The following is a 16032-nucleotide window of genomic DNA, read 5'->3' as shown; positions in this document are numbered from 1 at the left end:
CAATGACTCCAATGGAGTAAGGGTGGGTTTAAGGGCTTTATTTTGGAGCAGGAGCACTTTCAACAGTTGCACTGACTTCGGATGAATTGATAGACCATTCCTCATTTTACAGTGGCTCAGAGTTCTTACCCACTGCCTGTATTTGGTGTTTTGGGGATTCACTGTACACTGGTGTGTGAGGAGAGGTGCAGTAGGGGGTGTGTTTTGCAAATCAGCAGCATCCATTAATTTTGGTGTCAATAAGGTCAAAGATTTGTCCAGCAAAACTACGTCATCATGACTCAAACAGAATATTGAAGGCATATATCCATATAGATTTCTCCTTCATACAAGTTTTACTGATTGGTCACCTAGATAGATTATTACACAAACTGACAGTTTCTCTTTGGCTCATCGCCAGACATCACTAACCCCAAGCTAATTTTATGTTATATCAGTTTGCTCTTAGGAGAAATGTCTAGGCCTCATCTTCCATGACACTGTGTAAATGCACAATGCACTGTAATAAAAAGTGATCATTTGATTGACCATGATTGAATCCACCTGCAACACACCCATAGACAATATTCAGCGTAATTCCAACCCATCTCACCACTGCACCAGATATGCACCCTTCTCTGGTCCTGACAATTCAAAAAGTCTGTTGCCACGCCCCACTTGCCACACCATTGACCATCTGACCAGCTCTGTATTGTACTAATGTCTATAGTAAGTTCTGCTTCTGAAATTGGGTTCTCTAAAATGTGTCTTTAATCTGCAGAAATAGTAGACATTTGTATCTGGATGAAAGGAACCAGGTAGGTGTTATAGGCAGGTTAGTTAGATGAGACATACTGTACTATTTGCATGAGCTGAATAACTGACTCAGATAGAGTATGATTTAATAACATAGATTCTGATTGTTATGCAACCAACCAGTGTATCAAATACCCTTGAGAATTAAGACATATACATCTGGAGAGGGGAATTCATTATCTAGCCTTGTAATAAGAGCAGTTCATTTCATGCATTGCTTCAGAAACCATAGTATGATATAATTTGTCCTCTAATAGAAGATGTAAACATCTCTCATAGGCTGAAACACCTGGTGTGACATTAGTGTTATGAAGACATTAATCTGACCTGATACAACGTTGAGAATCAAGGCCAATGGGATCTGGATTGGTTAAATTGTCCTGCAAGACAAAGGTCACAGGCGTGATCAGATATCACAACAGTCTTCTATGAAGTCGGTTGTTATCTAACAGAAAATGAAAGTCTATGCAAGAAAAAAGAATCACACCCACTCACCCAGTGTGAATAAACAGTGCTTTTTGCATGGCCCCAAGGACCCCTTCCAATATTTTGAATACCTTCGCAGAGATGCATGCTGCTGGCTGTGCCTTTGGTGTTTACTGTACTGTGGTACAAAGCCACAAGGAAACTAAACATCTGTTACAGGGGAGAGCAGATGGTAACTTCTGTCTGGACAGTGTCTCTCTCTGAATGTTTGTGGAGATGACTGATTTATCCTTAGTCAATTCTCTTCATTAAAAATAGCCGATGTACAAACTCACATCGTTATTATCATTAACCGTGGTATTGTAGATGTCAGGTGGAAACTTTGTATGTATAAAGGATCTAATGTAGTTATCATTTAGTCACAAGCTATTATATTGTTAATACTTTCATCAAATATTTATTAAACCCCAAACTTAACCACTTTCAAAAAAATATTTATTAGCAAAAATAGCCGATCTGCAAGCTCACTAAACGTCACGGTGCGACGCGCTGTGAGCTTGTAGATCGGCTATTTTTGCAATTGTTGTGACATTGTAGTATGATGCAGGAAGGCAGTCAGTTACGATATAAAAAATAAACATAAACGTTAAAATACAGAGATACAAGGTTTCTAACCGACAGCAACGATATGTGTATATAATTATGTAATAATGTTTATCTCTTCATGTATAAATTACACTAAGATATTCACTAAGAAAGTTACATAGTGTAGCTTACAGGTCTACATGGCAGACAGGGCCACATTAAGACCCCTCAGGGCCGTGGAACAACACAAAATCAAAGGCCCCCCCTCAACATTAATCGGACAATATCGGGTGCGGTCGCGGGCCCAGCGAATGAACGTGCACCGCACGTGCGTTCGGTGCATGTGCCACCGCCAGCACGAGCGGCGCTGACAGTCACACTGCACAGAGACAGGGCACAGCACAGCCTTTCCAACAGTCCGTTTCTGCTATAACTACAGTGTCTAAACTGTCTATCATTCTCACAGGGCGCTGCAGGCTGCGGGCCGTGGAACACAAGTTCCACTAAGTTCCACGGTTAATGCGGCCCTGATGGCAGAACATAGATTCAGCTCAGAATGTAACCATGTATCCAGTGGTGTAAAAAGTACTCAATTGCTTTACTTAAGTAAAAGTATCGATTCTGCAATGTAGAAATACTCTGTTACAAATAAAAGTCCGGAATTCAAAATGTACTTGAGTAAAAGTAAAAAACGTATTGGTATCAAAATGTACTTAAAGTACCACAAGTAAAAGTACTCATTATGAAGAATGTCCCATTTACATTTTTCAAATGTAAAAAATATATTTTGAAAATAGCAGATCTACAAGCTCACAGTGCATCGCGATGCATGTTTGAATGTTTGTATGACACTGTGCTATAGGATCTTCCAGACCCAGTTAAATGGTAGTTAGGCTCACAAATGATCATAAAATAAAACATATTCTAATTACTGTAGCCACAAACTATAAATAAAGTGTTAAAGACAAAGGCATACACACAACCTCAGGAACAAGAGCACATATTTTCTTGGACTCATTACATCCCACTCACATCACTCTGTGTGTCAGAGCAGTTTCTGATGTGGTCTGACATGTGATTACATTCCAATCATCACAATCCATCCTATGTGTTTACATATTACACTAATGTAACCCATTACACTCCCTTAACCCATTAAGACCGGGAACCTATTGTGTCACTTTCAGATTTCTTTGGCTATTCAAAAATAGCAGCTATACAAGTTCAAATGAGCTTTTAGATCTGCCATTTTTTATATATATATTTATTTATTTTTTGTGAAAATGTGTGCAAATCTTTGAATATATATGTTTTTAAAGCAAACATTTTTATCTCAAATCTTTGAACGTATGTTGCTAAAATATCAGTGGTTCCCAAACCTTTTTCATTTCAAGGACCACCCAAAATGATATGTATTTGGCCGTGGACCCCCACCTCAAAATATTTTGTTCCAGGGACCCCCAGAAGTTGTAACAGAGTTAAAAATGTTGGCTTAAAAAAAAAACATATTCAAAGATTTGCACAAATTAATATTCACGATTTTTCAAAAGATCTACAAGCTCAGAGTGCCGCGCTATGAGCTTTTATATCTGCTATTTTTGAAAAGCCAAAACAATCTTAAAATGACACAGATGCATTCCCGGTCTTAAAGGGTTAACATATACAGATACAGAATGCATGTTAATACCAGATATAAATGATGGCATACTGAGGAAGATTAAATGAATGAATCAGAAGATTATTATGGAGGATAAACTTGATTCCTGAGTAGTGTGGAGGTGAACGTTTTGTGCAAACATTAAAAATATGACAAGTTGGTGCCCACAAGGCGGTTAATAATTAATGGCATGGACTGCAGAAACAGTTGACATGAATAGCAAATAATCTTGACATCAGACAATAGATTGATTCAAGTAAAGAACACTTTTTTTTTACTATAAAACTGATCATTTTACTATAAACCAATCTGTCGTAGCAGATGAAAATGTTTCACTCTTAATATAGTGTAGAATTGTATCTCTAAGCTGACATTTAGTCACTTCACAAATGGAATTAGAATGTTGTAATTAGAATGCTGAATCATTATGATTAATGAAGCAAGCTATTACTTTGTACAATAATTGAGATAGACGATTCATTTAACCAATTCTATTATTGCATTCCATATTTCAGGTTCCTTAACAATTTGCTAATTATTAGTAATCTTTCTGTTTGTGAAGTATCAGTTTTCTAACCATTCCAACCATGTGTTTTCTCTTTTCATGAATGATGAATGTGAACGTGAACTAGCCGACAGTGAGTATTAAATCAATTCTACTTCATGGCCTCCAATATGTTTTCAGATTGACATCAAGTTTTCACCATATCAGAATACACACTGAAGGAGTCTTAACCAATGAAACCCTCTATTCTTAATGAAACAGACCTGAGTTAACTCTGTACTTGGACCACTTTTCCCCTCTATACCAAATATCTTCATTAAAAATAGCCGATGTACAAACTCAAATTGTTAATTATCTTTAACCGTGATATTGTAGATGTCAGGTGGAAACCTTGTATGTCCAAAACTGTTACTTTACAGGAAAAGAAAAAAAATAACATGACTGTGTTCTAAAGGATCTAATGTAGTTATTATTTAGTCACAAGCTATTGTTAATACTATAAATCAAATATTTGTAAAACCCCAAACATGACCACTTTCACAATTTTTTTAACTAGAAAAAATAGCCGATCTGCAACGGTGTGACGCGTTGTAAAATAATCATATTTGAACTGGGGATCCCCCAAAATAATCATATTTGAACTGGGGACCCCCCACCCTGACAAGCTCTTGGAATTGTAGGAGTTGAGGCATTACATTTTAATTGACTCGGTTCCACAGATAAATATTGTGAAAATAGCTGATCTACAAGCTCACAATGCCTTGCGTTGTGAGCATGTAGATTGGCTATTTCCACAATGTTTGCCTCTCTCTTTGGTAATATTTGACAATTTGGCCTTTATGTTTAATAGAATAGTTTGTTGATTACTTTTCACGCAGTAGCCTAATGGTCTCTTTTCCCTTTTCATTTTAGAGGTATTAAAAAGGTCTTAAAAGTCCTTAAATTGTCACTTTAGAAATGTGCAGATACCCTGTATACTCTTATACTGTGTGTTGGTTTGTTTACTGTTGAGTGAGAAAACAATGTTGCACATTATGCTAATCATCTGGGGACCCCCCAAAATAATATGGGGAGCCCCATTGGGGGTCCTGACCCACAGGTTGAGAACCACTGCAGTACACAATAGTGTCATTTAAGTTAACAGCCAAACTGATTCATATTATTGACAGATTATCATACACAATTATGAGATAGCAGATACATTTATTAATAATACTATGTTGTGTCTAGGTTATTTGACCACTTCAACCCCAGAATCCTTATTGTGGGGAAGGCTTTCACAGAAAATAGCTGATAGACAAGATACTGCGACACGTTGTGAGCTTGTCGATCAGCTATTTTCAGAGAAAGCTTTCCCCACAGAAAACAGAAAAGACACTATTATAGAGCCCTGAGAGACCCCGGTCAACCATATAGGGTTAAAATAGTTAAACAATGGAAATAATAATAATAATCTGTCATCTTATCATCAGCCGAATACAAACTGAAGGAGTCTTAACCAATTAAACCCTCTATGCTTAGTGAAACAGACCTGAGTTAACTCTGTACTTGGACCACTTTTCCCCTCTATACCAAATATCTTCATTAAGAATAGCTGATGTACAAACTCACAGACTCATTTATTTAATAATTTTTTATTCCAGGTTATTTAACAACTTATAAGAAGTCATCATTATGTATAAAATATCAGTTTTCTAAACAAATGTTTTTTTCTTTTTATGCATTATGAATATGAAGGGGATGGAGTATCAAACATATTCTACTTCATGTTCTCTGATGTGTTTTCATATTAATATCACGTTCTCACAATAATAGAACACAAATTAAATGGATCTAATAAGTCTTCACAGTGAATGACCATTGTATTTTACATTGCTTGATGTTTCAAGTCTAACATTTTATTACAAGGATGGTGTAATTTGCTTATGAATACAAATATACGTTTTTTATTAAGGTCATGAGCTTCCCAAATCACCTCTTGTACTAATGTTTGCAGTTTTAACCAACCATAGAGTTTAAGTAGTTAACAATTAAATTAATAATAATAATCTGTCATCTTTATGTACAAAATATATTTGTTTCTAAACAGTTATTGTATCTTATATTGTTTCAGGTCTAAAACATTTAAGGTCATGAGATTCCCAGATCACCTCTTGTAGCCTACTAATGTTTTTAGTTTTAATACAAAACCTACAAGACCTTTTCACATTATTATTTATTTAAACAGGTTTACGGGTTTTATTGAACAAAGGCTGGGGGGGAGAAGCAACCGGGGGCAAAGGGACCAGGCAGAGACATAGTCAAAGGGGGAGCGTGGGTCAGAGGTCTGAGGGGGCAGTCTGCATGGCGCCTGGTCCAAGAGGGGTAAGGCTAGCCGTGGTCCGTGGGTCCGGTCCTAGTCCAAACAGTACAAAATAGTGTCATTTAAGTTAACAGCCAAGCTGATTTATATTATTGACAGATTATCATACACAATTATGAGATAGCAGATTAACTTATTTAATAATTCTATGTTGTGTCTAGGTTATTTAACCACTTAAACCTCAGCATCCTTATCGTGGGGAAGGCTTTCACAGAAAATAGTTGATCGACAAGCCACAACGTGTCGCATAAGGGTCAAATCCAGATACAGGCTGACTTATATGCACCCTTCCCTGGTCCTGACAATTTAAAAAGTCTGTTGCCACGCCATTGACCATCTGATCCACTCTGCATTGTACTTATGTCTATAGTAAGTTCTGCTTCTGAAATTGGGTTCTCTAAAAATTGTCTTTAGTCTGCAGAAATAGTAGACATTTGTATCTGGATGAAAGGAATCAGGTAGGTGTTATAGGCAGGTTAGATGAGACTTACTGTACTATTTGCATGAGCTGAATAACTGACTCAGACTCAGAGTATGATTGCATTTTAATAACATATATTCTGATTGTCATGCAACCAACCAGTGTATCAAATAACCTTGAGAATGAAGAGATATACATCTGGAGACGGGAATTCATTATCTAGCCTTGTAGCAGTTCATTTAATGCATTGCTTCAGAAACCATAGTATGATATCATTTGTCCTTTAATATAAGTTGTAAACATCTCTCATAGGCTGAAACACCTGGTGTGATATTAGTGTTATGAAGAAATGTATCTGACCTGAGTTGAGAAAGTCATCGTCTGAGAGTAGGAGTGAATAAAAAGGCCAATGGGATCTGGATTGGTTAAATTGTCCCGCAAGAGAGTTCAAAGGTCACAGGTCTGATCACATATCACAACAGTCTTCTATGAAGTCGGTTGTTATCTAACAGAAAATGATAGTCTGTGCAAGAAAAAAAGAATCACACCTACTCACCCGGTGTGAATAAACAGTGCTTTTTGGCCCAAAGGACCTCTTCCAATATGTTGAATACTTTTGTAGAGATACATGCTGTTGGCTGTGTCTTTGGTGTTTACTGTACTGTGGCACAAAGCCAAAAGGAAACTAAACATATGTTACAGGAGAGAGCAGATGGTAACTTCTATCTGGACAGTGTCTCTCTGTTTGTGGAGGTGACTGATTTATCCTTAGTTACACCTATAGCTCTGAGTCCAATTAGTTTGACTCAGGCAGGTATGACTGCTTAAATAAGTCATCCCCCATCCTACAATTATAATACAAATTAATATTGTGTACTTCTGGATTTATGTATTTATCTAGTTGAGTTATCTTGAAGCTATCTCAGCCCAGCACCCATGGGAGGAGAGTGACATAATTATTCACAGAAATCAGTAATTCAGCTCATATTTACATAATAATGATGTATATAATACTATAATATAATAATATTTACAATAGGTATACAAAGTCTGTTTTTATCTGATGTGTTCAGGTTCTTGCATGCCTTTTTTTCTTCATGTACTTGTATTCAAGACTGAAGTTGATTTAATGTTAAATGTATTTATTATCCAGTCAGTATAACATGATGAAGAGTTGTTATTAACACACAGTTGAACTCTCTTTATGTAGCTGTAGGTAAAGCTGAAGCTGAAGCTAAAGCTAAAGCTAAAGCTTATCTCAGCAACGAGACAGCAGAGCAGAAGAATAGAAGACTGAATTCATCTCATAAGTTTGGTAAGTAGGATAACAAACAGACTCAACGAAAACTATACATTAAACTTTATTATACTGTGCATTTATCAATGAAACAGTCACAATTATGAACACACACACACACACACACATACACACATACACACACACACACACACACACACACACACACACACACACACACACACACACACACACACACACACACACACACACACACACACACGAGTACTAGTATTACTATACTTGTGAGGACAATAAAGGTTTTAGGACGGTGATTTTACGAATGCACTTTTCTTTGTTGCCATTTTTAACGGCAAAGCCGGAAATATCGGATCTACAAGCTCATGATATGTACCGCTGCGACGTGTTGTGAGCTTGTAGATCTGATATTTTCAGTGCAAGACACCGGCGTGTGATTAAGTTGAAATCCTAACCTAGCCTCGCGTAGCCAGACTATATCACTGCGTGGACATGAGTCTGGTGCTTCTATGAGGATGTTATTTTTCCAAGGGGGCGGGATCAAAACAATGGCTCTGGACGCAATTGGTTAGACTTACAACCAATCACAGTCTCCCATATTTAAATACTGGGCCCTGATTGGTCACCCCAGACTTCTGGAGCAGGAAATGGATTCACAACGGAGCGTGCCAGACCCAAATCGCAGAGTGCAATTCTTTTTTGCACTGGCTGATTCGTCTGGTCCCAGGCTATCTAATCCTAACCTTAAACCCAACCTACATCTTTTCCTAATTATATGCTTTACTCCCCAAATCATTTCTAACCATAAAACAACCATTTATTGTGTGAGGACCTGGAAAATGGTCCTCACAATGTCTATTTATCAAATTATACTATACTTGTGGGAAGTTTGGCCCTCACAAGTAGAGTAATACAAGCACACATGCACACACACACACGCACACGCACACGCACACACTCACACTCACACTCACACACACACACACACACACACACACACACACACACACACACACACACACACACACACACACACACATACACACACACATACACACACACCTATACATTGAAGATGTCTGTGGTTCCTTTAAACTTATGTGTGTTCTTTATATTCTACAAAAGCGGCACAACTGGATTTTGCCGAGGATATGACTCAGGATCAGAGACAACTATTCCTGGGTATGACCCACGAGCAGAAGTTCCTACTGACCTGCCAGAAATACCAAGAACTGAAGAAAGGTAATATATTACTGACAGAAAAAGTCCAAGAATTGGATAGAAGTAATAAACTACTGACAGAAGAAGACAAAGAACTGAAGAAGACAAAGAACTGAAGAAAAGTAATACATTACTGACACAAAACATGATATAGAGCTTAACATGTGAACTACTGATATAGAGCTTAACATGATATAGAGCTTAACATGTGAACTAATGATATAGAGCTTAACATTATTTAGAGCTTAACATGTGAACTACTGATAGAGCTTAACATGATATAGAGCTTAACATGTGAACTACTGATATAGAGCTTAACATGATATAGAGCTGGTAAATAAATAATACACTTCAGACTTTTAATTGAACTTCTGTCCCTATACTCTTTCCCTAATAAACAAAATAAATAAACAAACAAACAACCAACAAATAAACAAAACAATACTTCTTTCACAAGCTCCTTCAGATCACAATCTCTTTCAAACATGACCAACAACAACTACTCGGACGTAAGGGTGAATGTCACCGCAGACCGACGCTCCAAACAATAACAACAGTTCACACGTTAGTGTCCAAACGGCCTCTTATTCCCATGCTCTCGAGTAAGTCTATTAGTCCTTATATCCAAATGAAACGATAACGATCTTCCGCACAACGCGGTCCGAAGATAACTTAAAGTTCGGGGTACCCCATTATTTGTAATCCACAGGAACAGAAATATGGACTTATATCACCCGCGGCTCCGTCAGAATCCTCTCGGTGACCGGCGGTTTGTTCATAAATCCAGCGCGATTGTAACCCCACGGCAGCAACGACTCGTTCCTCTTCCGTTGGGCTCGCTATTTCTTTGTTCTTGGCTGCAGCTTACTGTTTAGTTAAAAACTATAACCTAAACTAGTAACACTGGCGCACAGGAGATCTCCTCTGGATTCACCAGTTCACACCAGTGTTTGTTCCCCCCTCCCCCCAGTGGGAGCTGGGGGGAGGGGGGAACTTGAAACGTTGGGTGGCACAAATCATTCAATCACCCACTGATCAGACCATTACCCTCACGTGAATTGGAAATGTCCATATACCTCATAGTTTCCCACATGTTACATATCAATCAGATACAATTACATGCATAAGTAAATCAGATGTTACATATCACTCGTATATAATAACACCCATAGATCAAGCAGATAAATATAATGTACATTTGTCACACATTTATAAATGTTTTAATTCCTAAAGTGTTGGCTAAGTTGTGACCAAATGGACTGACAAATGGACTCATATCTCTGTCTGTCGGTACCTCTGTGCACGCTGCACACTAAAATCCTCAGTGTTCATTTATCCATTATTAACTCCAGATATAACGACATGGACCATTATCCGTTTGATGTCGAACTAATAATTATCCATAGATATTCTATGACGTATATGGAAACGCTCCCGTATGTATAGCCTCCTGGAGGTCTGTTTTTGACACAAACATAACTTATAGATATAGATTTTTTTTGGGCGGTGAAACCGCCCCTATAAGTGAGGTTTGGAAATTTGTACAATTATCCTGCGCTGTGATTGGCCAATCACAGTCTATTCAGGACTGTGATTGGCCAGTGTCACATGACACATGTGCATAGCCCTATATAAGAAACCATAACTTAAAAAAAAACATAAATTGGTTTTTTTTAAGTTATGGTTTCGTCCATCATAAAGAGTGTTTTAATAAATGTATTTATTTTTTGTACATGATTGGTTGACTCCATTCAGTATTGTGATTAGCTAGCAAAACACCGCCCACTTCACACAGGGTGATTTTTTCTTTATAAAAGAATATAAAAGACAGCATTCTAAAGTTTTGTAACTTAATATAAAATGACGAAAAGTACATTCAAAGTGGAACAAACCTGGATATTTATATTTATTTTGGACCAGAAGGTAAAACATAAAAATGTTCCTCCTGATCTCTTTTAAAACTGCTTTATTTAACTGCTTTCGGTTTTTGCACTACTTTATATCTCTCTCTGCTCTTATTTTAGTTTTTCTTTCTTCTCTGTTTACCCTGTATTAATATTCCACAAGACTTTTGCACACGTTTGGTTGAATCTGTTGATTTGTCACTCGCGTGACGGCATGAAGTCGACCTACCACACAAGCAGACTTTAGATCAAATTGACCTTTTTCCTGTGATTTTGTTGGACACTGTCTCCCCTCGGGGCTCCACACGTCCAAACACCTTCTCCCACATGCAGAGGGAATACCATTATCTTTTAAATATCGGCTTTGCACTACATTTCAATCCCACTCTAATATTATAACAATGTATATATATCTATCTATATCTATATCTATATCTATATCTATCTATATATATCTATATCTATATCTATATCTATATATATATCTATATATCTATATATATATATATATATATATATATATATATATATATATATATATATATATATCCATACATACATACATACATACATACATACATACATACATACATACATAGCATAGATATGGGAAAGTGTGCTCCAATTAGGAATGGTAACTAAGAGTGTAAATAATATGACAGAAACGTATGAAACAGCTGACGCTGTAACAGTGAACTACAAAGGTTCCTACACCCATAGGTTTCTAGTATGTGACGCATCACCGCCACAAACAGACCTATAGCCTACACAGGTCTAAAGATCACTTACGCATCACAGTCATCACACGTCACAGACTATATTACTGGAACACTTGAACACTGAGGATTTTACTGCATGCACTGTGGTGTGTGAGAGAGAGAGAGGGGGAGAGGGGGAGAGGTGTGTGTGTGTGATAGAGAGAGAGAGAGAGGGGGTGGAGAAGCAGAGAGAGAGAGAGAGAGAGAGAGAGAGAGAGAGAGAGAGAGAGATGCGTGTTATATGTCAGTTGAATACACTGTGGTTGAAAGCGAGTTGGTGTCTGTACAAAGTTTACAATGGACAGCAATGTTTTAATCTTTTGACTGACACAAACAAAAAATTATGACAATACCTGTGTTGAAAGTGTGCCTTAACGCGCTGTGCTTCGTTTTGAGCCACGCACGCAGGCTGGGCTGTTTGCAGCAGTACACAGACTCATTGCTCGAAATACAACCGATACGAAGATAGGGTAATTGTGATTAGACATTAAGAGGTTAGGTTTATGGGTTGGGGTTATTTTATACACAGTATTATTTTTATTTTTTTAAGCTATTTGCACAAGGGAATGAACTTTGCCAGGATCTGAGCAGACAGTGACATACAATGATTCCATTAAAAATAACAAGTCGATGATCTCACAGCTCCACATAAGCAAAGAGACGATCAACTGGAGAAGAAAGATGAAGAACTGAGGATGATGAAAAAGGAGAGGGATGATGTCATCACTGAAAAAACTTGTCTTGGTGAGATTTTACAGATTACTTTAATATTTTATACATTTATATGATGTTTTTTATCCAGTGATTTAGAAACAGCAGAATAAACATTAACTTGTAAATAACTTATATTAATTATTTATTAAATCAATTGGACAATTATGCTCACGTTCTTTACTCTTTTCCTGTTTTTTTGTGTGAATTTAATGATCTCTTTTTTAATGTTATTGATTAGTATTAAACTGCCAGTTCTCTCTTGCTGGGATGTGAAAATGTCTCACTTTGATTGGACAACATCCAGTGTGGTCTGATGTTATTGGTGAACATGCCTTTTGGGAAACAAACATTAGAACATCAAACATTGTTTTATGTTTTGTGAAGTGGAACCTGCACATTTTAACTCTGCAGTTGTAAAGGATTTCTATGTCTATCAAGACAGGAATATCACAGTGAATACATGTGAAATATACAGAAGTGGAAATACAATTAATTGAGGATGTTAAAATGTGTGTTTAATCTAAACTTATGTTTGTTCTATCCGTTGTTGAAACAGAGAGAGAACTGCAGAACTACACCAACGAGATGGCAGCAGAGCAACGCAAGCTGACCCATGAAGTAGAGAAACTCACAGCTCAACTGAAGCAAAGAGGCAATCAACTGGAGAAGAAAGATGAAGAGCTGAGGATGATGAAGAAGGAGAGGGATGATGTCACCACTGAAAAAAATCGTCTTGGTGAGATAGTACTGATTACTTTTATATTTTATACATTTATATGATGTTCTTTATCCAGAGTGATTCGGCAACAGCAGAATAAACACACATTTCTATTAATGTAAATATGGATCAACTCATAGTCATAGAGCATGGAGAAATGTGTTCACATTTTTATCCTTTCCTGGTTTTTGGTATGAATGTAATGATCTCTTGTTTAAGTAAGTAATGAATTAAGTAAGGACTCAGCGTTGTTGGTAACCTTAACCCTATGTTAAGGACACAGGGCCGTATTGTAAACAGTTGGGTTCCAATTCCAGGCTACTGTACTGCATACCTTTGCATGATATCACTGTCAGAACCAGGAAGTGAGCTTAGTTAGTTGGCAGCAAGCAAGTAGTTACAGTATGCTCCCACATGTAATGTGTAAGAGTTGTTCAGTAAAGGATTATATAAACTATTATAACTATAAGAGTAGTTCAATAAAGGATTATATATCTGAGTGGACTTCATTACAACTTCCCTGGGTGTGTTACTATAATCAAATGAACAAATATCACACTTTTCTCCCAAATGCCTCAGGTGTAGAACAACTTCAGATACCCCTGACAACAGGTAAGATCTTTACTCTTCTCTGACCTTTATATTTGACCCTGACATCAAATCAAGAACTACAACATAATGAAATTAACATTGTTCGTCCTGTTTTTTCCTCCCTCAGTCATCTGGGCCATTAAACTTTAAGTGCAGTTCACCTCTACCTTTGTGAAACCAGAAATCAGAATTCAAATGACATAATAGTCTGACTTTTTATTTTAACAGAAATGAAAGAAGACTTCATAAAGAAGAACTGGACTGAGCTCGTTAAACGCGTAACAGAGGTTCAGGGTGTACTCGATGATCTTCTTCGTGAAGACTTTCTGTCAGAAGAGACGATTAGCAACATCAAGGCAGAGGCGACCAGTGAGGCTAAAGTGAGAATGTTGCATGACATTATGAAAAAGAAAGGGAAAAAAGCCATGTCAGCGTTCTACGATGCTCTGCAGAAGCATGAGAAGCATCTTGTTAAAGACCTGAGTAAGAGCCAATAACAATATATTAACGTTTATTTTGTTAAAGTCTGTAGGAGTTTTGTGTGACGTGTTTATTTATTTATTTTTTCTAGAGGAAGGAGGTCATCATTGACTTCAGGAGAAACTGAGGTGAAAATGCTCCTGTGAATCAATGGAGAAACGGTGGAGAGAGGCCAGTTTTAAACTGTAGGAGTCCATCTGTCAGAAAGACCTTCTGACTCATTGTTAGAACTATTCATGCTCACTCATCCACAGTATAAATAATTTGGTTTAAACATTAAATAATCTGATCAAATCTAGAAATATGGTAAACATTTGGAGAATACAACAGTCAGACAAAAAGCAGTATTCATTTTACTCACATGTGCACCAGTCATGACTTTATGGACATATGGACATTATGATTGTATTAGTATTGGATCTCTTCTACTATGATATATGGACTTTATGGGATCATCATGATTACCTTGAATGTCATATTTTGATCATGTTTTTATTATTATCTTAATATGGTGGGTTACAGTCTATGTTCTTGTCATGGGTTGAAGACATTTTCATTATTTTGGGGACTTTGTGGTTAATCTCTGGTAGCCATTTTGGATTTTTTTTATTTTGATTTTTTTGCCTTGCATTTGTGTTTTATTTTCCCCGCCTCCTTGTTACCCACCACACCTGAGTGTTGTGTAAGAGTCTTTGATTGATTGATTGATTGAATACTGTATTATCAACATTGTTAACAGTACAGATATCGCAGTCAAAAGTTATGCTAAAAGGAAAACACAAAAAGCCCCTGGGGCTTGTTTCCATTGTGGTCCATTGTACCCAATTAATCAGCAAGACATACAATACATACATAGTGTGAAGGGTGCATGGACAGCTATACACCTACTCAGCTTCCATTAGGCCCTCTCCTTAGAAGCTGTGTGTGTGTGTGTGTGTGTGTGTTTGTGTGTGTGTGTGTGTGTGTGTGTGTGTGTGTGTTTGTGTGTGTGTGTGTGTGTGTGTGTGTGTGTGTGTGTGTGTGTGTGTGTGTGTGTGTGTGTGTGTGTGTGTGTGTGTGTGTGTGTGTGTGTGTGTGTGTGTGTGTGTGTGTGTGTGTGTGGGGCAACCGCAGAGAGAAGAGCTGTCTGGATAGACAGAGAGCCAGACTAATGACTTTCTACAGACCGGTAAAGCCGAACAGCGGCCCGGCTGAGTTTAGTTAGACAGTAGCTCCATGGGGCGGGTATTATTTGTATTATGTGTGTTTGAAGTGTATTGTTTAAATGCTGTTTCCTGATTAAAAGCTCCTGGCCATTGTCCAGCGGGGAACTACACAATTCCGGCCTGACTGTGTCTGTGACCCATATTACTCCTTCCACCAAACCTTTCCTGTTGCCATTGGTTTACATACATAGATACTGTGGAGTCTCACTAGGGGACCGCCTGCCAGGTATGCACCTCACCATGGAGAGACAGAGGGAGAGAGACAGAGAGAGGCCCAGCAGACAGCGCGTCATCAAGGGGCGGTACCTACCAATCTTCATCATGAATCAGCCCCAACTCAGTGCACCTGCGATGACATGACACATATGCACATATACATACATACATACATACATACATACATACATACATACA

At 37.6% G+C, this 16032-nt stretch overlaps 2 protein-coding genes across 2 annotated transcripts in view; both read left to right on the top strand.

The window, feature by feature from the left end:
* Positions 1 to 2313, top strand: part of LOC308095451 (butyrophilin subfamily 2 member A2-like) — a gene marked incomplete at its 3' end in the record, with an annotated part of 64327 nt that extends 62014 nt beyond the window's left edge. The window contains exon 7 of the mRNA XM_080442510.1: positions 2273 to 2313. Within this exon, the coding sequence (XP_080298636.1) occupies positions 2273 to 2313 (41 nt within the window). The remainder of the gene's footprint in view (positions 1 to 2272) is intronic.
* A 5611-nt stretch (positions 2314 to 7924) lies between these two features.
* On the top strand, positions 7925 to 15826 carry LOC308096071 (uncharacterized protein). Its single transcript, XM_080443352.1, has 7 exons — positions 7925 to 8066; positions 9153 to 9269; positions 12553 to 12654; positions 13181 to 13360; positions 13922 to 13954; positions 14162 to 14416; positions 14505 to 15826. The coding sequence occupies exons 2-7, from the start codon at positions 9179 to 9181 to the stop codon at positions 14522 to 14524; spliced, it is 681 nt and encodes a 226-aa protein (XP_080299478.1). The 5' UTR covers positions 7925 to 8066; positions 9153 to 9178; the 3' UTR covers positions 14525 to 15826.
* The last annotated feature ends 206 nt before the right edge of the window (positions 15827 to 16032 follow it).

This window comes from Gymnoscopelus braueri (genome assembly GCF_963280865.1).
Source record: "Gymnoscopelus braueri genome assembly, chromosome: 11".
NCBI lineage: Eukaryota > Metazoa > Chordata > Actinopteri > Myctophiformes > Myctophidae > Gymnoscopelus > Gymnoscopelus braueri.
The sequence above is the reverse complement of the archived record's forward strand: the minus strand, read 5'-3'. Positions and strand labels throughout refer to the sequence as shown.